Genomic DNA, 24,619 nt, shown 5'->3' on the forward strand with positions numbered 1-24,619 from the left:
GCTCCCATGCCCTTGAGGCTTCTGAGAGAGGGTCTTACTATGTAATCTAGGTTAGGCTCAACGTCCAGGGCCTTTTATCTCGGACGTGTTGGGAGCATATACCAGGTTCTTCTAGTGCCTTTTCTTTTTTCTGAGGTTTACATCTGGTGTCAAGATTGTACTCAAGAACATGGTGAGTCCAGTTACTCCGCCCCTCAAACAACAGGTTTGTTCAGGTGCTAGACTTAGTTGGTGAACTGTGTACCCTCTTAAATTCCAAATCTGAGTTTCTTCGGTTGTGTCTACAAGAGTAGGTGGGAATGAATATGATCATTTCCTTTTAGGAAGCTGCTGGGTGGTGAATATAAGCAGCACGGGAACTCAGGTCAGAGTTTCACTGTGAGCATTGCATAAACACACATGATTTTAATTCTTTCTGCTTTCGATAACTCATTTTCTATAGGCAGTTTTGCCAAGTAGGTTCTCATGCTGTTGCATAACCAGCTCCCTTTCAAAAAAACAGATCAAAGGTGAGATCATTGGCCCAGAGTGTATACAGAGGTGGCCTGGCTTCCACTGGCATAGCAAGCAGGTTTACATTGATCTTGGAAATAAAAATGACCATGTAGAATACAGGAGCTTATAAGTATGGTAGGCATGGGGTTATTGAAGTCACAGAAGTGAAGGGATGTGTTCAGACTCAGCAAGATTCTATTAGAAGGGAAAATGTGGACAAGACCAGCCTAAAGGGACATCACAGAACTTCTGTTCCGCTCCTGCCACTTTGTAAGAGAGCCCGCGTATCACATCCATCCAGACTGTTCTCTGAAGAGGGACTCAGGCTTGCAGGAAGAAGACTAGTTAGCAGGGCCATTGCCAAAAGCAAAGAAACTCTGGGTGTCTGAGACGTAAGAGAAAAGGGAGAAATGGCCTCTTGGGTCTGTATCATTTTTGACTTTAATGCCATTACTTCCTATTACATTTGAGTAGTTTAATGTAGGGTGCACCATTCCTTTGAGGGAGAAAGCCTGTGGTTTTGTAACTGAATCTTTGTTCTCAGTGTGTTCTGAACCAGCAGGATCAAGAAATTAGTCTTTCTTTAGCAACTAGGAGTACAGAGTTTTATTAAGCATGTATTGGTAGTTGTGGAATTTGAGACTGGACACTATTTAACATGTCTGTGTTCACATATTTCAAAACTATCAGTTCCATAAGGAGCTGAGTTCTGGGAGTGGCACTGACCCTCGCCCTCCAGGGAAGGGAACCAGCATTGCCTCCGGCGTGTCCCTGCCACACTGCCTGAAATTCAGGCAGGTGGTCAATCCAGATGCCTTTAATGGCCAGCCACGGGTATCTTATTTGTATTTCTAGAAACAAACAAAAGCTACTGGGCTTGCCAGGTAAAACATACGCAGGGTACTTATAGGCAGGTAACTGTGTAGGCTGAAGCGTGTGGGTACACAGAGTTCTTCAGAGTACCTTCCTACAGGGAGTGCACTTGGTCACATGTGGCTGTGCTGTGTTGACTGCATTTCTGGGGCTGGGAATGGTAGTATGCCTGGCCAGGATGCAGCTCCCTGGACTTGAGGTGTTGCATATGCTAAGACACTGTCAGGTTCTTTTTTTCTCTAGAAAGTATTGCCATGATTATTCATATATTTTCTAAAATGCTTTTAGATCTCAAAGACGGAATTAGACTGGTTCCTCCAAGATTTGGACAGAGAGATTAAAAAGTGGCAACAAGAGAAAAAAGAAATCCAAGAAAGATTAAAAGCCCTGAAGAAAAAAATTAAAAAGGTTATCAATACCAATGAAGTGTAAGTAACAGTTAAAGGACGGCTGACATTATTTTAATATCCTGATGTTTCTGATTCTTTTCATTTCTTCTTTGTATTTAATTTCATAAGTAAAGGCCTTTATAGGGGCTGAAGAGATGACTCAGTGTAAAGAGCATTGGATACTCCCCCAGAGGGCCCAAGTTCAATTCCCAGAAGCCACGTGGCAGCTCACAACTGTCTGTAATCCAGCTTCAAGCAGTTTGACACCTTCACACTGCAGGCAAAACACCAATACGCATAAAATAAGAATAAATCATTTTTAAAAGGCCTTTATAGATACTACTTTCACAGTGGTTTTATATCATTTAAAAAACATTAATTGAAAAGTTCTCTCACGTAGAATTTTGTCTGAACTGGCATGTTTTCGGGTAGTACATAAAAGTGAGAGTGGCCTAAAACCAAGTCTTTCAGGGCCCAGCTGCTGTTCAGTGGAGTGTTACTGTGAACATTAGCTTTTCTTTCTCACTGACCACAGAGTGGGTAAGTCTACATGAAAGTTCTGTCCAACATGAAGGTTCAGGGGTAATGATTTTATTCCTACGTTTTAACCCTAAATCTTCAGATTATTAGCCTTTGGTCTTGTGATATGCAGGGTTTGTTAATAACTGCAGGTCTTGGGCATAATTGTCACAGAGGCTGTATATGAGGCAGTCTCAGAGGATTGTCCACTGCCTAGATCAGAGTGACCTGTGTCCCATGTCTATGAGGAATTGTCTTGGTTAGTGGCTGCCTTCCCACCCTACTCTGAGCGGTACCATCCCTAAGTGCACAGGCCTGGACCGTGTAAGGAATCTATAGCTCAGTGTGAGCCAGCTGTGGGGAGCCGGAGAGTGGGGCAGCAAGCAGCTGTCTGTCTGTCTGCCCACGCTTGAAGCCCTGCCTTGACTTCCCTCTGTGATAGCCTCCTACTTAGAAGTGGTAGCTGACACAAACTCTTTGCCCTAAGTTTGGTTTGGTTATGATGTATACCTCAGTGTTTATGTCACTGTTGTATTGCTCTGAAGAGACCTTGACCACAGCAACTCTTAGAAGAGAAGTGTTTAATTGGGGCATGCTTTCTGTGTCAGAGGCATGGTCCATGGTTAGCATGTGGGGAGCATTTCAGAGTTAGGTGCTTATAAGAGAAGTGTTTAATTGGGGCATGCTTTCTGTGTCAGAGGCATGGTCCATGGTTAGCATGTGGGGAGCATTGCGGAGTTAGGTGCTTATAAGAGAAAGTGTTTAATTGGGGCATGCTTTCTGTGTCAGAGGCATGGTCCAGGGTTAGCATGGTGGGGAGCATTGCGGAGTTAGGTGCTTATAAGAGAAAGTGTTTAATTGGGGCATGCTTTCTGTGTCAGAGGCATGGTCCATGGTTAGCATGGTGGGGAGCATTGCGGAGTTAGGCGCTTTGAGCAGTAGCTGAGAGTGGCATCCTGATCTGTGGGTGGAAAAGGAGACATCTGGGCCTGGCGTGAGCTTTTGAAACCTTAAAGCCTACCCTCAGTGACACAGTTCCTCCAGCAAGGCAACACCTACTCAAGGCTTGCCTGTTAATTAACCCTTGTGATTCTTTCAGATAGTTCCACTCCCTGGTGACCATACAATCAAACGAGTCTATGGGGGCCTCAAACCTCCATACACAGCAACAGAAAACAATCTAGAACAAGCCCTGACTCTTTGTGACCTATTCCTAATCTCCTGCTGTTCAGCACAGTTCCATACGATTCCTTAGTTTAGTTTCTGCTGCTGTAGCAAGACACCAAGCTCAGGGACTTGCCAGCTGTTGTGTTTGCTGATGATCTTGCAGTCTAGTTCTCTCAAGCCTGGGTGAACCATGCTTCTGTTCTCGCCAGTGACCCTGTGTGCAACTGTTCTCCTGAGGTTGACAGCATGGGACAGCAGCACCAGAATTATGTTATTTGATTACATACAAAGTAGTTTCATGGAAACAATAAGTAAAACTTGCTCTAAGGGGGTGGTCTGAGTTCACAGGGTACTTCTGTGGATGTGGGTGCAGTTTATTGTGTGAAGTTGTACTAAAACAACTGAGAGGTAATAAAGTGTTTGTGACTGCTTTTACAGGTCTGCCCAGAAAAATGATGGATTAGATAAGGAATGTGAACCACATCCGGACCAGACCCTTGGATTCAGGCAACCAAGCTTTAATTATTCTTAATTAGTCGGTCTCACTAGACTTCTAAGTATATTGTTGTTTATTTGTTTCTTTTAGATACTTCTCAAGACTTGAATATGTATATATTTCTGGTCTCTACTTTTATTTCCCATTGTCAGTATAAAAATGCCTAGACTTAACTACTTTCATTGACTCTTTGTTTATTTGTTTTGTTTTAAGTAGGGTCTCAACTGTATTGTCCTGGCTGTCCCAGAATTCCCTTTGTAGACCAGGCTGGCTTTGAACAGATAGTTGTGGCCTGCTTTTCAAGTTCTGGGATTATTAGCATATGCCACCATCCCTGGCTCTTTTTTTTTTTTTCCTTTAAATAACTTGAAACTAAAAATGTACTTGTAACACTCTTCTGAGGTGGGTGTGGCTTAGTGGCAACAGTGATTTCCTGGCAAATAGGAGCATGGCCTGATTCCATCCCCATCAGTAGAAAGCATGAACAGCGTTGGAAAAGTCATCTTTTCCTTTTCTTACAAATGTTTCATAATGGAATTTCTTGCATAAAAGACAGTGTTTGAGAACAGTTACTCCTGAAGAATCACACTCAAAGTTAACCTGGTCTCCACAGACACACACTCACACAACATACACACAGTCACACAAATAAAGCCAACAAAGTCACAGAAATAAACTGGTGTGGTGCCCTTGTGTGTTCCTCTGCACTTACTGCCTTTGATTCCTTATCTCCCTTTGATCACTTGTAAAGTGCAGAGAGCACAGTGTGTCTGAATTGAGGCAGGGAGTTATCTAGAAAGCGTGATGTGATTTCAAAGCTGACCTGACATGTGACATCCTTGTGATCTTGATGACTGGATTTGGTTTCAAGGGTTTTTGTCTTTATTCTTCACAGCAGTGCACTCACAGATGAGAAGACAAAAGTAGAAGAGTCTGTCAGGAAAGGGAAAGAGCTCTATGAAGAGAGTCACCAGAGAGCCGTAGCTGCAGAGGTGAGTCCAGGGTTCGAGGGAGCAGCAGGCAGAGAGGGCAGAGAGGGCCTTTGCTCTACTTCTATTGATATTATAATAATGCTATTTCAGAAGCTAGGACAGTAAGAAGTAGGCTGACATCCATAATCTCATTTCTAAATAATGGTTATTTTTCTTTGCCTGAATATTTTTAGTTTTGGGGTTTTTTTTAAAGATTTATTTATTTTATGTATTTGAGTACACTGTAGCTGTACAGATGGTTGTAGTTGGGAATTGAATTTAGGACCTCTGCTCACTCCAGTCAACCCCGCTTGCTCCGGTCAGCCCGGCTAGCTCATTCCCTGCTGGCTCCAGCCCAGAGATTTATTATTATACATAAATACACTGTAGCTGTCTTCAGATGCATCAGAAGAGGGCGTCAAATCTCATTACAGGTAGTTGTGAGCCATCATGTGGTTGCTGGGATTTGAACTCAGGACCTTCAGAAGAGCAGTCAGTGCTCTTAGCCACTGAGCCATCTCACCACCCAGATTTTTAGTTTTTATATTTAACATAATAATTTAGTTATATCTCATGCTTTTCATGGACTGCCTTAAATTTAATCAAGTGACATACCATGAGATATATCAATATTTACTAATCCTTCAGGAGCAAATGTAAAGAACTTTCTGGACTGAGAGATGCCTTCTCTGTTGGCGAAGTGCTTGTACTTGCTGAACAACTGTGAGGACCTGAGGTCCATCCCTGGAATTCGTATTTTTTTAATAAGCTGGCATTGTGGAGGCAGAGGTAGACAGATCACTGAGGCTCACCCACAAGTCAGCTTGTCCTACTTAGCAAGTTGAAGGCTAGTGAGAGACCTTATCTTAAACAAACAAAAGAAGGTCGATGTCACCTCAGAAATGACACCAGGGATTATCCTCTGACCTCTATTTGTGTGTACATGTGTATGTACACATACCCATAACCTAAATATATTCCTGACTGTGGTAGTGACGTGTAATTCTAATCTCAGATACACCAAGAAGCAGAGATGGGGAAATGACAAGTCTAAGGACATCCTATCCCTAAATATAAAATAAAAAGCTATGTATGTATAAATTTAGGTGTCTGTTTGAGTATTCCTCTGTCGTACAGAAAAATACATTAATATTGGTATACTATTTTAAAAACTGAAGCAAGAGAAGTGGTTATACATGACGCCTGGCTTTTATTTTGTTTCTAAAATATAATTTCTGACACTTATTTTAGAACCAAGTTCTGTTTGTTATTAAGTGCATCTATGGTTTTTCTGGGAAACTTAGGAAAGAATTAACTTGGATAGTCTGGAAATAGCAGATTTCCCAGTTACCTGTCAACCATGCAGTGCTTCTAAGAGGAGCTAGGTAAAGAGCCAGCATATACAATGTTGTGCTAAGCACACAACAGCATGCCCGCCTCCAGTTTTCTTAACCTGTTCAGCTCATGTTTTGTGCTGCACAGCAGCAGGTTTGGTGGTGGGCCCTGTCCAGGTTAGTGACCTGGATTAAAATGAGGTATTCTACATCTCCCGCACTGTTACATAATAGCCAGTTACCTTGTACAGAAAGCTGAATGCATGCCCCAGATGTTAGTGCTGCAGATCCCTCTTGGGAGGCATTGGCCTCTGGGTCCTGACTGGCAAGAGGTGGGTAATGTAGTCTTCCTGGGTCAGCCATAAGCTGGCCCTGAGCTTGTGTGCAGCTTAAGCAGAAAGTCATATGGTGTCGTGTCTTTAATGTACATGCTTTGGGTGTCATTTTCAAATTCTCATTCCTTTTCACCTGGTGAAATTACAATGTAATCATGTTCTGAGGATCTTGTCATCGTACTTCATTTAAAGAGAAACTGGAAAGTACTTTGCAATGCTTACATGTCAATTTTTTAAGTAGCTATACATCTTCATTTGTAAAATATTTATAAAATATTTATCCTCGAATGTATGGACAGGTATCTGTGCTTGAAAACTGGAAGGAGCAAGAAGTGTGCAAACTACAGGGCGTGGCGTCACAATCGGAGGCCTATCTTAAAAGCCTCAAGCTGATGAGCAGGTACACAGCCCCTCAGTGTTCTTCCCATTAAAGCTAGAGACACTTGAAGGAAAAAATGCATTTATACTGTACCTCCCCAAGGCCTTCCAGAGCCGTACCCCATCCTTATCCACACAATTTTATGTTTGCCCCTACCCCCAAGACACACAAAAATGAAAATAAACAAACAGGGAAGAACCTAGTATGACAAAAAAATAGCAAAGCAAATCCAAAAATGCCCAAAAGTAAAACCATAGAATTCATTTTGTGTTGGCCATACCCAATGAGATTCCATGGAGAAGATTGATTCTCTCTTGCCGATGGGTGTCAATTGCAAACAGCTTTTTGGTTAAGGGTCTCTGTTCCCCAGTTTTGAGACTAAAGTTTACACCACCACACTTGGTCCAAAATTTACAGCTTCAAAAAAATACTTTTCATTGTGTTTGTTTCTGTTTACCTTTAAATGCTTGTACTTTTTCACATCTGTAAAGTTTCCTATTTTAAAATTTTCCAGTGATTCTGCAATGTATCCTGATGTGGAGTATGATATACTTTCATGGGAATCATTTCTTTCTACTGTAAGAGAAGAGATCGAGAACAAAAAGGTGAGGTGAGGCAGAAAATGTCGTAATTGTGCTGAGATCGTGATGGTGTTCATTCTCAGGAGACGACTGTCAGTATTTAAAACACTCCTTTTTTTAATGTTGTCAATTGTTTTTGTTGAATTGTTAGGAATTTTTCATGAAATTAGTGATTTTTAAATTAGAGCATTTGCTTAGCATGCACAAGGCCCAGGGTTCACTTCTGAGCACTAAGAAAAGAAAAAGCAGGAATTACCAGAGTCTTCCCAGTATTAGGAAGATGGTGAGAAACAGTTGCCTTGCTTCAGTGACCTTGAGGCCTGGGAGGGCCTCCCTGCCTTCCTTTGCTGCCTCTCCCCACTAGAAGCCTGTGGGTTAAAAGGCGTGGGTTTGTTTGTTTGTTTGTTTTTGGAAAGATTAAAGTTTCGTCACACTCTTAGTCATGTCAGTTACCTGATAAGAAAAAAAATGAACTGCAAATAGTGGTTTTATTTGGGATTTTTTTTTTTTTTTTTTTTTAAACTTTACATTTCCCCTTCTACCCACAGTCTCAGTTTGAAGACCATATTAAGGCCATCAAGAATGGCTCTCGACTCAGTGACCTTTCCAGTGTGCAGCTTTCTGAGGTTTCATTTCCTGGTTGTTCGACGGTAAGTTAATCAGTGTAAAGAAATGCATAACCACCGCGTCTTCCTAAAGTGTCCAGAGTCGTTTGATTGTACTGCTTTCTGAAAATAGGAATGGGTTAGTCTTAATGTTTCCATGTTCGTGTTACCTGTAGCTCCCAAGCTTTAAGCATTTTAATGTAAATGGATCAGTGCTTCTACATTCAGGCATGAGGACAGGACTAAGATGCATTGTGATCTCTGTTTCTGTCGTTTTCATGTAACATGTGTCTGCTTTTCTTGGTGCAAGGGGTGTGTGTGAGAGAGAGAGACAGAGACAGGCAATGAACTACACGTAGTCTAGGATGTAAAAAAGCAGTCTGAGTAACAGATGTGTGAAGTTTGATTTCACCATCTGAAATTAAACTTCTCGATACTTGGTGGCATAAGTCTTAAGTCTGTTTCCTCAGCAGATACAAAGCAAACAGTGCTACATGTAAGACATGCAGGACTTTATTGGACTTTTTATAATTTTGTAGATATTCAAAAATTTTTCATGTTCAAAATTCTCAGACTTCTCATCGTATCAGGAACTTGTGTAAAAAAGTATCCTTGGATCCTGTATTTTGTGCCTCATATCACCCTCATTTGTTCCCTGGGTATCTGATAGTGATGGAGATAAAATGTGTGCTGAGCTGTCCGTGCTACAGACTTGGACCTCAGGCCCACAGTCACACAGAGAACATGCTGGTGTTTTCCCCAGCCTCTAGTGGGGATGCTCCAGTAACATGAATCCTCCTCTAGGGTAGGAAAGGGATGAGAGGGTAGTGTTTGGGGAGAGGTCTGATGTCGCAGTGAACAGAGTACACACTGGGAGCTAGAAATAAAAGGTAAACAGTCTGTCCTTCGGGAAGGGACCCGCGGAACACTGCAGGTCCAGGAAGGACCCAGGTGTGGGCTGTTCTTTCGGGCATGAGGCCGGCTATGGTTTAGGTTTCTAGTCAGAAGTTGTCATCAGATCAGTGCTTAGCAAAGATAAACTTGAGGGAGGAGTGGATGAGAGGACAAGGCTGGGTGACTTCTCCTTGGCCTACAACCCTCTGTAGTGTGTGGAGGAGGGGAGACTGTACAGAGGAAGGAAGACCTGTGCTGCTCACGAGGCAGGAGCAGTGTGGCTATATGAAAAATCTGGGTCAAGGGTGGAGTGAGCGAAGCTGCTGAGCCTAGGTGGGTTTTTGTTCTTTTTTTTTTCTTTTTCTTTTTTATTGTATACAGCATTCTGCCTGCATGTATGCTTGTAGACCAGAGAGGGCACCAGATGTCATTATAGATGGTTGTAAGCCACCCACCATGTGGTTGCTAGGAATTGAACTCCAGCCCTCTGAGCCTGGTTTCGAGCACATTGAATTTGGTTTACCCAGATCACTCAAATGGATGTGCAGATAAGAAGTCTAGTCTAGAAAGTAAGTGGTGGCCTGGTGAGACAGGAATCTAGGGTTGAGATCTGGCCCTCCTGCAGTAGACAGAAGGTAAGAACTACAGAGAGCTGCAGGACGGGGCCTGGAGAGAGTGAAGCCTGCAGAGACCATACTTTGGAGGAGGTTGTGACCCTCACCGCTGGGTCTCTCTCTGTCTTAGATGCGTGGAGACAGCTTTGGAGAATGCTAAGGCAGGTCATTCTGATCAGTTAGCAGGAACTCAACTGCCAGGGCAGAGGTGTGGTTGGATAAAGTAGAGGGAGAGCTGTCAAATAGGCACTTTCCTAATTTTACAAAGAAAAATGACAGTTGTTTATAAGTCACACATCTGTATGTGTTCTAATGAGAATTTATGATGCTGATTCTTTAAAAATCAATTCATCATATTCAAGTTTGTTGAGTGACCATTAAGCTGTAGGCAGTGCATTCTCAGTTTGTTTTCCTCCCTGTCACTTAATCAAAGCCCTAAGTGACCCGACTGTTGTGGTCTTTACTCCACAGATCCATCCTCAGTTACTCTCTGAGTCTTCAGGCCATGAGGATCACGGACTGGTGACTTGTGTAGACAGCATGACTGGAGCAGTCCTCAATGATCCTTACATGGACCCTGCTAGTGGCTGCCCAGAGGAGGTTCCAGAACTGTCACTGGGATCGCCCACCCATCAGCCAGAAGTTACTCAACAGCTTGAGCTAAAGAGGGCTAGCCAGGTGTCTCCATCAGAACAGAGCCCTGAGGCTGATGAGAAACTATCTGGACAGGCTACTCGGTCAAACCAGTCTCCCAAAAAGCCTTCCAACAGTATTATTGAACACCTGTCAGTGATATTCCCATGTTATACCAGGTATAATTGTGACTATTAAATATTGCATTAACTGTTTCTTTGCACTTTGTTGCTACTGTCCTGTAGAGACAAGGTTTCATCACTGTGAATTCGCTGGCCTGGAATTCACTATGTAGACTAGTCTGATCTTGGACTTAAAGAGATCCACCTGCCTCTCCTCCTGACTGCTTCCATGAAAGATGCATGCTACCATGCATGGCCATTGAACTGTTTTCTTGGTCAGCTAAAACTTGGTCAGCTGACCAAGTAGAGATACTGTGAAAAGAACTATGTTGTTTTGCTGAGGAAAACCAGCACTTCATTCTTTGCCTCTTGGACCTCAGTAGTGTGTTGCTGGGCATTAGCCCAGGGCTCTCTGCACGTTAGACAAAATATCCAGCCCTGAGGTGTACATCCAGACCACAGGTAACTGCTGTAGTGTTCGTATCAAGATTGAAAACCTCTAAGTTACCCAGCAGCAGAACCTATCTAAGATGTAATGAGATTTGCAATACACCAACATTATTTGCTTTGGAGTCAGTAAATGAGTTGTAAAATAATAGCTCTGTATCATAGTGGAAAAGACATAGCAAAGAACACAAACAACTTATATTTTACAAACAAGAAGTCTGACTTGTTAGAAGTGTGAGGTAAAAAGACTAGATGGAATTCAGTAGTACGATATGTGCACATATCACAAAGGGATCTGTGTGAGTCTCAGGAGAAGCTCCTTATGCCTCAGTTAGCAAGAGCTATTTATCAAGCTGCGTATGGCTTCTCTTACTTCAGTGTGTCTCTGCTTCCCAGTCAGTGCCAGTGTCTAGGCAGAGCAAGAGGAGCAAAAGTACGGATCTGTGGGCAGCTAGAAAGTCAGGGCTGGGCAGCATAGCCCTGGTACCCGCATTGTATTTTCTTTCTCAGTATTAATGACAAGTATGAGATTGAAATGAAAGTAGTCATTAAAAATGTCTGGGGCAGCCGGGGAGATAACTCAGTTCGGTAAATTACTTAGCCAAGCATAAGGACCAAAGCTTGGGTACCTCTCACCCTCATAAAAAGGCGATGAAGGCAGCTAACCTCAGTAATCACAGCACAGCAGAGGTAAAGACAACAGGCAGACCCCCAAAACATACAGAGCATCTAGTCTATCCTTTCTAAAAAACAAACAGGAGAATGATACAGCAAGACACCCAGTGTTGACCTCTGGCCCCATGTCTGCGCACACACAGCCTCAGTGTTGGTCTCCGCTGTTGGCCGACCTGATTGGTATTCAGCAGCAGCTGTAGCCAGGTCAGTGATGCTGAAGGTCAGGTGTGGTCGTCTATCCCTTTAATCATAGTACTTGGGAGACAGAGGCAGGCAGGTCTCTATGAGATTGAGTCCATCCTGGTCTACATAGTGATTTCCAGGCCAGTCAGGGTTACACAATGAGACCCTGTTGCAAAAACAGAAAATGTAATACTGAAATATTTTAAAAATTTGTTTGATGAATTTTTTAAAAAGTTATTTATTTTATGTGTGTGAGTACACAGTCTCACTCTTCAGACACACCAGCAGAGGGCATTGGGATCTCATTATAGATGGTTGTGAGCTATCATGTGCTTGCTGGGAATTGAACTTGGGACCTTTGGAAGAACAGAACAGTCAGTGCTCCTAACCACTGAACCATCTCTCCAGCCCCTGTTTAATTTTTTTAGTTACATGTGTCTGGTATGATATGCATATGAGTGTATGTGCCCATGGAGGCCAAAAAAGGGTACTGGATACCTAGAGCTAGAGTTACCAGTGTCTGTGGGCCTCTGAATGATTGCTGGGAACTGAATGTGGGCCCTCTATAAGGGCGGTATGCACTCTTAACTGCTGAACCACTTCTTTAATAAAATACTGAAATTTTGTTACCCACAAGGGAACCTTAAAACAGTTCTCTCTGTGTACAGTCATCACAGTTAACTGCGGTCCACAGATTAGCTTTTGGTGTGTGCTGATATTGATACTGAGTTGATATTGTTATTTATCATTCACTTTTCCCTTTCAGCACTGAGCTTGCTGGGTTTATTAAGAAAGTTAGAAACAAAACCAAGAACTCATTCTCGGGATTAAGTATAGAGGAGATTGTGGAGAAGGTGACAGAACACATTGTCGATGAACAAAAGAAGAAAAAGGTAAGATATTCACCTTCATGCATATTTGTAAGATGTGAAAATAAAAAGCTTCAAACCAAACCAGTGCAGAGAGCAGCTGACTGGAGACGGTGGCCAGACTCACTTCATCTTCTCTTCCCCACCTCATCACCTCGGTAGCCAAATCCAGGAAAAGACAAGAAGACATCTGAGGCTCATTCTGCTGCCTCTCTGGCCAAGTCCTCCCAGAGTCCACCCTTGGCAGCTGCTGGACCATCAGCTAGAACCAAAGGCCAGAAAAAAGATGACGTCCCTGTGAGTATCATCTGTGTGAGTGCATAGCTCGTTTTCCTCTTTGATGGGACAGGAAGGGAACAGAATTTTTAATCCATGAGCTAACCATTTTCACTTTGAAGCTTGCTTTATTTGAAACTAAAATTAGGAACCAGATTTTGCTGTATTTGAACATACATCCATATCTGGTACCTGGGGGGCTGGAGAGATGGCTCAGCGGTTAAGACTGTTCTTTCGAAGGTCCTGAGTTCAAATCTCAGCAACCACACGGTGACTCACAACCATCCATAATGAGATTTGATGCCCTCCTCTGGGGTGTCTGAAGACAGCTACAGTGTACTTCCATATAATAAACAAACAAACAAGTGACAGCCCTGACTGTCCTAGGCATAACCCAGCTTTGTGTTGTGCCTACATTTCTGCAAATGGCCAAGTGTGTTGATCTTGTAAATCACATGGGAAAACGGTCTTTGGATAGTTTTATTCTGTGTAAGCAAGGACTTTGTACTTACTTAAGAGTGGCTTGTGTCGCTCAGCACTACAGTGAGCTGGACAGCTGTGGAGCAGGCATGCCAGTGCTACCTCTGCCTCTTCCCTTGAGTGCCTGAGGAGATAATGGCATGGCCTGTATCTACCTGAAATTTGACATTGCTGTTTAAGTCTTGTTTTCTTTTGAGAAAATTAGAATTTTGTGTTTACATAGCACATGTCTTAAATTGTCATTGTAGCTATATATAAATTTGTACAGTTCTAGAATTGTTCATATCTTACAGTAAAATATCCAAGGTCTGAATGTTTGTGAGCCTGTTAGCATTCACCTATGTGAAGCTGTGACTGTCATGTTTAGCAGACAGCAAGGAATCCCTAGTCCTTACCACACTGAGTGGCTAATGCTGGAGACCTACTAAGGACACACAGGTGGTTGGAGCGGCCCCTTCCATTTAGATTGCATTTTGTGTAGATCATACTTTGCCCTGCTTCTCCTGCTGTATTGCAGAAGTGAGGGCCATGTTAAAATTGCAGGCCACACAATGTTCTTTCAGGGCCCGCAGCACAAAATGGTTCAGAGCACAGGTTTGTTACCTAGAGCTAGCTAGTACTGAATCTTTGTGAACTGGTCTTTATTCCTTTTGTGCTGTTTGGTTTGGTTTGGTTTTGGTTTTATATTTTGGGGGTTTGTTTGTTTGTTTTTGTTTTATTGTTATTGTGGGTTGGGTTGGGGTGGGGGGGTGGGGGGTTCTACTGCCCTGTGGAGCTTTTCCATTCTGTCCCCGTTGAGGTCTCCACTTACCCAGTGAGAAAATGCAAGGGGGAGGGGGATGGCTGCAAGACTAGGTCAGGCCCTGACTTCTCTGGAGCTTAAGTGAGTTGCATCTTCAGTGACCCTCCACCCAGATGGGAGTCTCCAGCATTTTTATTTTTAAAGGAGGATATTCTACCACCACCACCACCCCACCCCTCAAGAAGTAGAACAGGCAGCATTTAAAGGAGGGAGCTCTTTCTGTGATGATTCATCTTCAGTGTCAGTTTGATTAGATGGTGGGTCACCTGGGAGATGGGCCTCTGGGCGTGCCTGAGGGGATAATCTGGATGAGGTTCCCTGAGGTAAAAAGACCCACCAGTGTGAGTAGTATTGTTTTCTGGAGTCCCAGACTGTGGGAAAAAGTATGAGTGTGCATGTGCAGAAACAAGTGCACACGTGTGTACGTGGGCAGAGGGCAAGGTCCTGCTCTGTTACCCTCACTGTTCAGACAAGAGTGTCTGGAGCTGTTTCTCAGTGAGGTTGATGGACCTCCTTCCATACGTAACCCTAACCCTAACCCTTCGATTATAGATGTGTGCAGCTGTGCCCACCTTTTAATGCAAGCCCTGGGGATCCATCCTCAGGTCCTCATACCCATGCAGCAAGCACTCCTCCCTCCTGAAACAGGCTACACTAGAGGATGCAAAAAGGCGTTATATAAACTAAAGCTGGATGTGGCAGTATACACATGTAATCCTATCTACTCAGGAGGCTGATGTAGGAGGATTGCAATTTTGAGGCAGCCTGGGCTCCTGTCTCAAAAATAAACCTGAAGAACTACCCTTAACCAGAATTACCACATTGTTTTTACTAAACCTGATCAAATGTATGGGTTAGTCTTGGCAAGACTGATCATGTCAAGGCCTAGAGGGGGTAGCTCAGTGGTTAAAAACACATACTGTGTTGCAGAAGATCTAACTTGTTCCCAGCACCCGCATCAGGTGATTTACTGGCTACCTGTAACTCCTATGCACACCATAGGTAAAAAACAAGTAGTTTTTTTGTTTGTTTGTTTTGTGCTTTTTTTTTAAGATGAGCACTTTGATCTTAATTCTTACATTCTTGATGTGGGTGGGTGAGAGGAATTTCGGATTTGTTTATATTTAGAACTACTTATCTTTCTACACTGGGAATCAGGTTAACTGTAAGGTTTCCAGGTCAACTGCTCTGAGCAATTCAGACCTTACTCTGCATCTTAGGTCTCCTGCCTCCATGTCTTCCCTGACTCTTGAGTGCTGCAAAGCAGTAGAACAAAGTGGACCCTCACTATAGCTCCTGCCCTGTATCTGCCTGGGCCCTGTTAACACCTCAGGAAAGACAACAGAACTCCACAAAGCGGCAGCTTAGCCCTGATCAGACACTGGCAGATGTTTCTGGGTCAGTTTGGGGCTATAGTTCTTATTTGTTGCTGAAGTCCTACATAAACAAGATTCTTGCTTCTGAGATGCTTGAAAGTATGATGAAAAGTAGAACTTGGTGTCCACTGTAGGTAGGACAAGTGCTATGAGCAACAGACACTGCCTACAGAAAAGATTGTGTGCTTAACAGACTCAACACAGGAGGCCAGAGACCTGTTGGTCTCCATGTGCAGTGCTGCAGTCTCTTTATTGCATTTCCTAGGTGAGCCACCATTGTGCTCTGTTTTGATTTGTACTAATAATCTATGCTTAGAGAAACCTCAGAAAAAAAATAAACCTGTCTTAGCCAGAGGTAACCCTGTTAACATTTTATATATATACATAGTCTCTTTAATTATTTTTAAAGATTAATTACATAATAAATACTGCTACCATCTGTATCCAGTGGTCTGTAAAGACCTACTTTCTGTGTCACCATTTATCAATTTCAAATATTGTAATTGGTCATAAGATAGTGTCTTAGGGTCTCATTGTTGTGAAGAGACAGCATGGCCAAGGCAGTTCTTACATTCATTGGAGCTAGCATACAATTCCAGAGTTTCAGTGCATTATCATTGTGGCAGGAAGTATGGTGGCATGCAGGCAAGCCTGGTGCAGGAGGAGCTGAAGAGTTAAACATCTTGCTCTGAAGGCATCTAGGGGAAGACTCACATTCCACATAGGGCGGAGTCTGATCATAGGAGCCTCAGAGTCCACCCACATTGACACACTTTTTCCAACAAGGCCGCACCTCCTAATAGTGCCATTCCCTAGGCCAAGTGTATTTAAACCACTACAGATAGTATGTTGTATGTGGATATGTTATATTTCAAGTCCTGACTGATTTGTAGCACTAATCTATTTTTTCTGCCACATTTTAACTATGGGATGGGAGATGGTTATTACAGTGTTTTTCAGGTACTGTTAGCTGTTGAAACAGTTCCCTCTGAGAAAATTAGAACTTTATGTTTTGTTTTGGGGACGGTCCTGTTTTGGAACTGATCTGTTTGTGGTCCTGGAGTTTGATATGTAGATTAGGCTGGCCTCAAACTCTCAGAGATCCTCCTGCCTCTGCCTCCCATGTGCTGGAAATAATGGTGTGTTTACTTCTTATTTGTTATTTTTCTGCTTTTTTTTCTTAGAAACTATTTTAAAACAAGCTGTTTTTCACTCTGTTCAAGCACAGAGGAAAAACAGCCTGCCACCCTTTGTGGCAAAAATATATTTAGGCCATGAGAGCTCATGTCATAAAAAGTTAGTTTATTATTTAAACATGTTTCCACAGGCACCAGATGGAAATTCCTGTGAGATATGCCATGAAATATTCAAGTCAAAAAACATGCGTGTGCTAAAATGTGGGCACAAGTTTCACAAAGGGGTAAGAATTATCTTTGACTACCTTTATAGCAAGCGTTTTGAAAATAAAAATGGAATTTTTTTCTAGGAGTCTGTATTTGTGTTTGCAAGAATGTTTTTAGTTTGTAAATCTCCACATGAAGTGTTCATGTGACTGTAAACATAGGTGTTTTGTTTCGGAAGTGGATAGGGTTCCCAGGGCAGGGATGCCTGTAGCTCTGTGGATGACTCTTTCTGCCAGTCATGCCATGGGCACAGAATTACAGGTGACTGCATAGCTATATTGGCTGTGAGACTAGAAGAATTAATTCCTTGAAAGAACTTCATGACTAAATAAATAAATTGTACCCAGTATCTGCTTGGTGTAGTGTATGGAGCTGAGTTCACATGCTAAAAGTAGCTTCTGACTAGACGTGTGATCCACGTCCTTCCAGGACTGATCGTCTCTGTATCCTGGCACTGCTGGGATAGGACAGATCGGATTAAACATAAATTACTCACCAGAAGGAATTGAAACGCTTGCAGAGCCTCCTTCAGATATGGCACCAATGCTTGGGCCTTCTGGCTTTCTGTGCCTGCCCAGCCATGTGACAGCAGTCTGGCAGCCAGGAGCAGCAGCATGAAATGTGGCACAGAGGCTTGTGAGGAGCAGCATTGGGTGGTTTTGTGGCCACAAAACTGACAGCTTGTACAAATCAGTGAAGGAATCTAGACGAGCTTAGGCGGAGGTGTAAGGGAGGACAAGGCCCTTCGTGAGGTCATGGATCTAGTTCAGGAGCACTGCCCTGAGCAGACATTGATGTCTTAAGTATTGGCAGCACCAGCTTGGAGGTAACATGAGCCATATGTATCCCTGCCAGAGTCCAGTGATCTGAGAGAGCCGAGGCCCCCATGGTCCTGAGGGCACCAGCTGACTTTGCTTTCTCACTTGCAGTGCTTTAAGCAGTGGTTGAAAGGGCAGAGCACATGCCCCACCTGTGGCAGCAGTGACCTGCTGTCAGAAGAGTAAGTGTTGCACCATCGTCACAGACCCAGCCCAGGAGAAGATGGGCCCCTCCTTCCTGTTGCTGTAGGTAGTCACTCCTCACTAATGCACCATGCACTTCATGAGTTAAAGAACAACAGTGTCCTGTTACCAGTGTCAAAACAGCAAACATGGAAGCTCTCACACTGCATCACAAAGCTAACAAATGGAAATCTGAAATGCAGTCTGTCCTAGGTTCCAGGCAAGTGACAGCCATGTGTGTCTGCAATGCTGTCACTATGGTCCTGCACTGTTGTGGCTGCTGCAGGATACTCTGAGATGAGCAGGTTCTTTGGAAAGAACTGTTGAGCTCCTCAAAGCAGTGTTTAGATTGTAAAGGTTCTTAGCCACCTCAGTTCCTTATGTGGAACTGTAGCATCCCCGTCATAAATTTTTAAAGTGCTTATGATTCAATTAATCGACATTTTGGTAATCAATTATAATACTTTTTAAATTAGTATCGGCTAAATTTTTTTTACCCTGGGAAGATGCTATCTGCTCACAGGAGTCCCACACTTGGCACTTACACTAAGGTTACCATGTAAGTCTCATGAGTCACCAGTGCTTGGGAATGCACAGCTAGCTCGTGCTGAGCACAGGACATAGTGCCAGCGCAGGACAGCCACCCTCACCCTCCTTCCTTATTCTTCCACCGGAAGAGAAATGTACCACAGTCCTGATGTGTTGGTGTTAACATTGTTCTGTTTGACTTTTGTGTAAAATAATGCATGCAATCTTGTAATGTGGCCTGAAAACAAGCTAACTGTATTAGAAACTATTCAAAAACTAGGTACGTTTAGTGACCTGTAGGCAGTGGCAAATACGGACACGTGAGCCTTGAATACATTAGTTTTCCAGCGTGTTCTCTGCTGCCCTGGAGATGCTGTCACCTTACACCTGTGTCTGTGTGAATTGTGGAGTCTTAGTGACTTAGCCTGTAGCTCACTCCTTATTCTGAGACATTGTCTGTGGTGTCCCTGAAACATGGTGTACATGCTGTAACAGTGGAGTGCAGTACATGCTAGAGTACATACAGCAGCTTATAGTATCTGTTGGGTACAAAGAAGAATAGCTGTTGAGACAGTGAGCTGTGCTTCATGTCAGAGCCTGTGAACATGCCTTATACTTGTCCAGTAACTGTCAATAAAGAACATTATAAAAGATCAGCTGTTCAGTGTTGTTCTTGCCCAGGTCATTTAGAATTGCATTCTGCTTGGAAATTCAGGGTTCTGTTCTGTCAAATATTGAGAAACTGACTTTATTTGAGAAGAACAGGCAAGTTGCATCTGATGATCTTAACCAAGGATCTTGGGGTTATTTTAGAGCCTGGATCAAAACATTCCTTTGTGCCTAAAATACTGCTTGCCAAACTCAAGTTCACAAGACTGACTGTTTAAATGTGTGAATAGAATGTTTATGCAGAAATCATAGAGAATCGATTCTTCCTGGCCCAATGAAGAACTTTTTCATGTGGGCACGTGCAAACATGCTGAGGATAACTTCATTCCTTTCAGGTTTGTTTTTGAGGTGCTTGTGTTCATGGACTGCTGAAGCTGATTGATGGAGCCTTTTTAAAGGCTCTTTTGGGTATGCTGAGCACTAATAAAGGAAGTGTGGTCTATTAATATATTTTACTAGGTATAGACAGGCTAATGTTACCAATTGGGCCTGTCCTAAAGGAAAGTTGTCAGACACAGTCTTTGAAATGTCTTCATATAAGAGGTTGCTTTCACAATTGTTGATGGCACTGTACTGATACTTGGGACTCATCACCCTCTGAGGATGTGACCTCCTCCTGAGCTGCCACTGCTGTTACTGCTGCTGCCACCAAGTCAGACTGTATTCCAGCACTCAGTTCTCATAACTTTGAGAAATAGACAAGGTGCAAATGCTCCTCACAGAAGGCCAAGGACACTGGCAGTCCTCCGCTCTTAATTCCTGACTTCATGGTGGGACACCACCCCTATTTATCATCACCTTACAGAAGGCGAGGATACTGGCAATCCTCTACTCTTAATTCCTAACCTCATGGTGGGACACCGCCCCTATTCATCATTTCACCAATCATCATTCCACCTAGCTTCATGACAGCCATAGTGAGAAATGAGCACAATTTTTAAACTTTTGCTCATACAATTGTGTTCATAGAGTAGCATTTAATTCATATATAAATTGAAGATGTGGCCATGCCTTAAAATTAGATTCTTTTCTCTTGAAAGTGATTAATCTGTGTTACGAATAATGGATAATTAAAACTCAAGTGGAGCCCTAGCAGTGCAAGATACATTTGTGAGGTGATGTGAAAGACTATATAGTGAAAGCAGATGTAAGAGGGATCTCATACCACAGCTCAAGCAGCAAGTCATTCCTCAGTCATAACCCTCTCTGGAGAAGATTCAGGAAGACAGAAGAGAATGACAGGCGTGTACTGCTGGGCTGAGGAAGCACAGTGACGAGATAGTTGCTAAGAACGAGGGCCAGAACAGCTTCTGTAGAGCTGCATGAATGAAATGGGCAGAGCTTCTGTCTTATTAATACCTAAGCAGTAGAAGGAAGGACTGAGAGTCGTGCCCGGAACCTCTTCCCTCACATGGTGGCCTACAAGCCAACCATCATGCAGTCAGCTGCTCTCAGTGTCTGTGGATAGGCAATGCCAGGAATAGAAATCCATGAAAACTGGGACCAGATACTCCAGTGACATGAACACCTGCAAAAATGTCACCAGACTAGACATTTTGATATAGTAGTAAACAAGAGGTGGCCCCTGAGAGTATGAGCAGAAGCAAGGTATGTGCATGTAAGAAAATGTCACGGCACCATCATTCTGTACAGTCTGTCTACTAGTGACGTATGTACTACAAGAGATGGCCAGGAGCAACTCGTCCTTCCATTGAATAAGTAACAGTCTAAAGCACATAAACCTTTGATAAGGGGAAACTGACCATTTTAGGTGAGAGCCTCTGAGCTACATAGGGCAGGCGTGGTCTTGTAGAAAAGATTTGTTAGATTAAGTGGAATCACTTTACAGCATAGTCTGAACTGGATCAAATGTCTCAAAGGATAACTTCACCTATATTTGTCCCAAAGTGTTTCTGTGGGTGCTGTTTACTTGTTCAGAATGAGGAGGCATGTGCACCACTGCCTTCTAAGGGTCCAGGAAAGACTGGTCTAAGTAGAGAAGGCTCCTTGGCTTAGAGAGCTAGTCTTCGTCCTGCCACTGCCTCTGCCTTACATGGTCTCACTTCCCTGCTTTAAAGAGAGAACAAAATAGCAAAAGTATGGAAATACTAGTCAACTAAAAAAATCCCAGTGAGTGGACTGTCAGTCAAGGCAGACTGATTATCATCACATCAGAAAAAGATGGCTACATTAAGAATAATAATGTTGAGGTGGGAATAATAATATTGGCTATCCCTATGGGAAATGTTTAACCTGTCACAGTACAGACAGATACTAATTCCAGATGGACCGATCCTAAATAAGAACAGTAAGATAATGGTTTCCTTCAAGACAACAGATTCTTAGAAAACCATAAAGTTGGATCTTACTTCAGGGTTGAGCAACTCAGTAAGTTTCCACTAGAAAGTAAAAAGATAAGCCATGTAGTAGAAGAGACAAAGGTGGAACAGCTATTCCACAAACACACAGGTGGATCATACACATCCTGATACAAAATAAAACCTGACTAGGATGATGCTGTATATTGTCCAGAGCTTGCTGGATACCGGCTTGAGGACCATCTACCTGTGTGAGTGTGAAGGTCTAGCACCCTGGAGTCCACCATTCCTTCTGACATAACCAACAAGGTCAATTAGTATGTTTGTAGAGGTTCTATGAACCAGCTTTTGGGTTGCTAGATGGATACTACATGATGAGTTCTATTTTCAGAGGTGTCACATTGGGAATGCTGTCATCAGTGAATGGGAGAAATAACCAGGTAACCTCAGGGCCTTGCCTGCCTGAAGGAAACACAGCTGGTTCAATGGAACTTTCAGATTTAAAATGGTAAGGTCGGGCTGGTGAGATGGCTCAGTGGGTAAGAGCACCCGACTGCTCTTCCGAAGGTCCAGAGTTCAAATCCCACAACCATCCGTAACAAGATCTGACGCCCTCTTCTGGAGTGTCTGAAGACAGCTACAGTGTACTTACATATAATAAATAAATAAATCTTTAAAAAAAAACAATGGTAAGGTCTCCCAGCACTGCTTAGGTGATTTTCTGCTGAATGAACTTTCCTGCACCCTCTGGCTAGGAACCGTACCCTTGCTGTCCTGAAAGGAGAGGGTCCATTAGTCGTTGAGCTAGGGACACAGCCTTGTTAAAACAGCCTCTTCATAGTTCCTAGGGAGCCTTTGTGTCTTGGCATGAAGCAAGAAGATTCTATGTGCGTACATGATGCTGACCCCATGCTGGAGTAACTTGTCCACTGAGCAGGTAATGGGCCAGGCCTTGGGCCTTATCAAGAGCCTTCCAAGCAGAGTGGAAATTGCCATCTTCTATGGCACAGTGTGCTTCAAAAAGAGAAACTTGTATTTAATGTGCTTTTGCCTCAAATAGTATCATTGTTTTCAGCAAATACCTTGAGGCTCTAATGGATAAATACCAGTCTGCTTCCTAAGGTCTTCTTCCTCCGTATTTAAAAAATTATGTATGAAGGCATTCTGAATTCCTTTAGTCTCTATTTCAGCTTCTATTTATTTGGTGTGATAGAAAGGTCTTAATTTAGATCTTCCTGCCACCAGTTCCAAGAAATCTGCCACCAGCTCCAAGTTTCGTGTCCTGAAGTGCCACCCCATTCCAGTGGGGTGTGCCAGCAGCCTCCGAAAAGAGAAAGCAGTGGAACAGATGGGCATTGTACTTCCAGACGCTGGCTGCCACCCAGCGCCAGCAGGACTCCAGCTTTCTTCTATCCTCTGGGGATGCCACATTGCTTTTGCTTCCAGAGGCACAGCTACCACAGTCTCTAACCTGCCAGACAGAAAACTGAAGCCAAGCCCTCCCTACTTCCTCGGCTTTCAGGCACTGAGGGACAATGCCCTTCATGCTCCTCATCCCACTGTACGTTTGACAGGTCCTGGTTCCTCCACCTTGCATGTGCCTTGGAATGACCTAGCTACCCCAATGGGAGCAAACCAAGTGGCCCTGGCCACCATGATGGCTAGTAACATTGATCTGCCACTATTCATTCAACCATCAAATATGCCACAGAAGGCACAGTTCTAGTGGCCCAGTTATAACAACAAACAAGAAGAAAGGACTTGAGCATTCCAATAGTGGAGGCTGACGTCAAGTAGGACAGTAAAACACATGATATGTCCCTGGTAATCCCAGAGAAGAATGGGACCAGGAAGGGATAAGGGAGGGTGGAGACAGTAGGATGGGGTAGGGCTCCAGCTTTAGACAGAGGCCAGGGAGTGGAGGAAGGACCAGCACTTGGTAGCAGCCGGGAGGAGGGAGTGGAGGTGATAGAGTGGCCAGACTTGGGGTCATGAGGGAAGCTGCCAGTACAGCAAAGCCTGCTAGTGTATTTAGTGGATTCTTTAGAAGTGGGAGCTGTTGTTAGGGACAGAGTGAGGTGCTAGAGCACAGCAGCCTAAGGCCAGCAAGATGGACACATTTCCACAGAGGACAGTCACTTGCTGGTGAGCGCTCCTTAAATATTATACAGTCAATGCCTCCTCAGCAGTCAGCCCCCGTCCCGCCACAGTCCTTTCAGTGTGGGGCCTTCACAGCCCACCTTACCAAGCACTGGCATTCACACTTAGGGGGGATAAAAACATGTGCCTTGCTCATAGCTGCTCAGTAAACATTTCAAAGTACACAGACTACATAGGATAAAAGCCACAACACAAAACTGGTGCCCTTCACATCTAGGGAGCCTGGCCCTCCTCTGACTTCTCACTGTACCAGACTCAGGATCTTCCCACTGTATTCCAGCATCATTTTAACTAAAACAATTTGGGAATACTAGGCCCACTAATTATAAACATCATAGCATTTAAGTACCCTTTTCATAACCATTTTACAGATGCAGAAATAAACCTCAAAATTTAAATAACTTCCCTGAAATAATAACCTGAGTGAGTCCAGGCTTGTACCTGCTGAGCAAACTCACTCACTGCTCTAGCCATTCATCTGCTGACTACTGTTCCCCTCCCAGCCCAGATCAACTTCTCTCCTAAGAACAGCAGCTAAAGTCAGTCACGGAGTGCAGCCCATTGCTGCTTAGCCCACACACAGCGTCCACAGCTTCTGACCCATACGTGGGTCATACCCTAACCCTAACCCTAACCCTGCATGCTTAGGGGGCTACAGCTGCCTAACCTGTGCTGCCATCTATTCTCAGGTTGGTTTGCATTTTTATCCTGAATCCTTGGCTGCCTCCTCTTCCTGCTCTATTTCTTTGCACTTTGTTTTTCCATGTGTGTCTTTAGCTTGTTCCCATTGGGCTCCTTCTAGCCTCCAAAGCAAAGTTGCCTTTATTACTAATCTGGATTGGATATACATTCTTCACCTGCATGCTCTTCTCTTCCTGAGTTGCTAGAGTGTATATTCCAGAGATTCCAGGACATACCAACACTTGTGCAGCTGAGCTCCCACCAGGGAGACTTGTGACATCAGAGCACACAGTCACTCTACTGAGCTCTAGTGGGTGTGTCATACTGTGTCATCGGGACTTTTC

At 43.5% G+C, this 24,619-nt stretch overlaps 1 protein-coding gene across 7 annotated transcripts in view; it reads left to right on the forward strand.

Annotated features, from left to right (window-relative positions):
• The window catches only part of Ttc3 (tetratricopeptide repeat domain 3), a 102,728-nt gene extending 83,625 nt beyond the window's left edge, over positions 1 to 19,103 (forward strand). For 6 of the 7 annotated variants that reach the window (XM_021209535.2, XM_029544407.1, XM_029544406.1 and 3 more), the window contains 11 exons: positions 1,657 to 1,796; positions 3,882 to 3,950; positions 4,835 to 4,931; positions 6,879 to 6,979; positions 7,473 to 7,563; positions 8,088 to 8,189; positions 10,124 to 10,464; positions 12,479 to 12,605; positions 12,744 to 12,878; positions 16,843 to 16,935; positions 17,848 to 19,103. In XM_021209535.2, the coding sequence (XP_021065194.1) occupies positions 1,657 to 1,796; positions 3,882 to 3,950; positions 4,835 to 4,931; positions 6,879 to 6,979; positions 7,473 to 7,563; positions 8,088 to 8,189; positions 10,124 to 10,464; positions 12,479 to 12,605; positions 12,744 to 12,878; positions 16,843 to 16,935; positions 17,848 to 17,922 (1,371 nt within the window). In that variant the 3' untranslated portion in view covers positions 17,923 to 19,103. The remainder of the gene's footprint in view (positions 1 to 1,656; positions 1,797 to 3,881; positions 3,951 to 4,834; positions 4,932 to 6,878; positions 6,980 to 7,472; positions 7,564 to 8,087; positions 8,190 to 10,123; positions 10,465 to 12,478; positions 12,606 to 12,743; positions 12,879 to 16,842; positions 16,936 to 17,847) is intronic. The other variant, XM_029544405.1, reaches the window with a different exon arrangement.
• The last annotated feature ends 5,516 nt before the right edge of the window (positions 19,104 to 24,619 follow it).

Source organism: Mus pahari, chromosome 12 (genome assembly GCF_900095145.1).
Source record: "Mus pahari chromosome 12, PAHARI_EIJ_v1.1, whole genome shotgun sequence".
In the NCBI taxonomy this organism is placed as follows: Eukaryota; Metazoa; Chordata; class Mammalia; order Rodentia; family Muridae; genus Mus; species Mus pahari.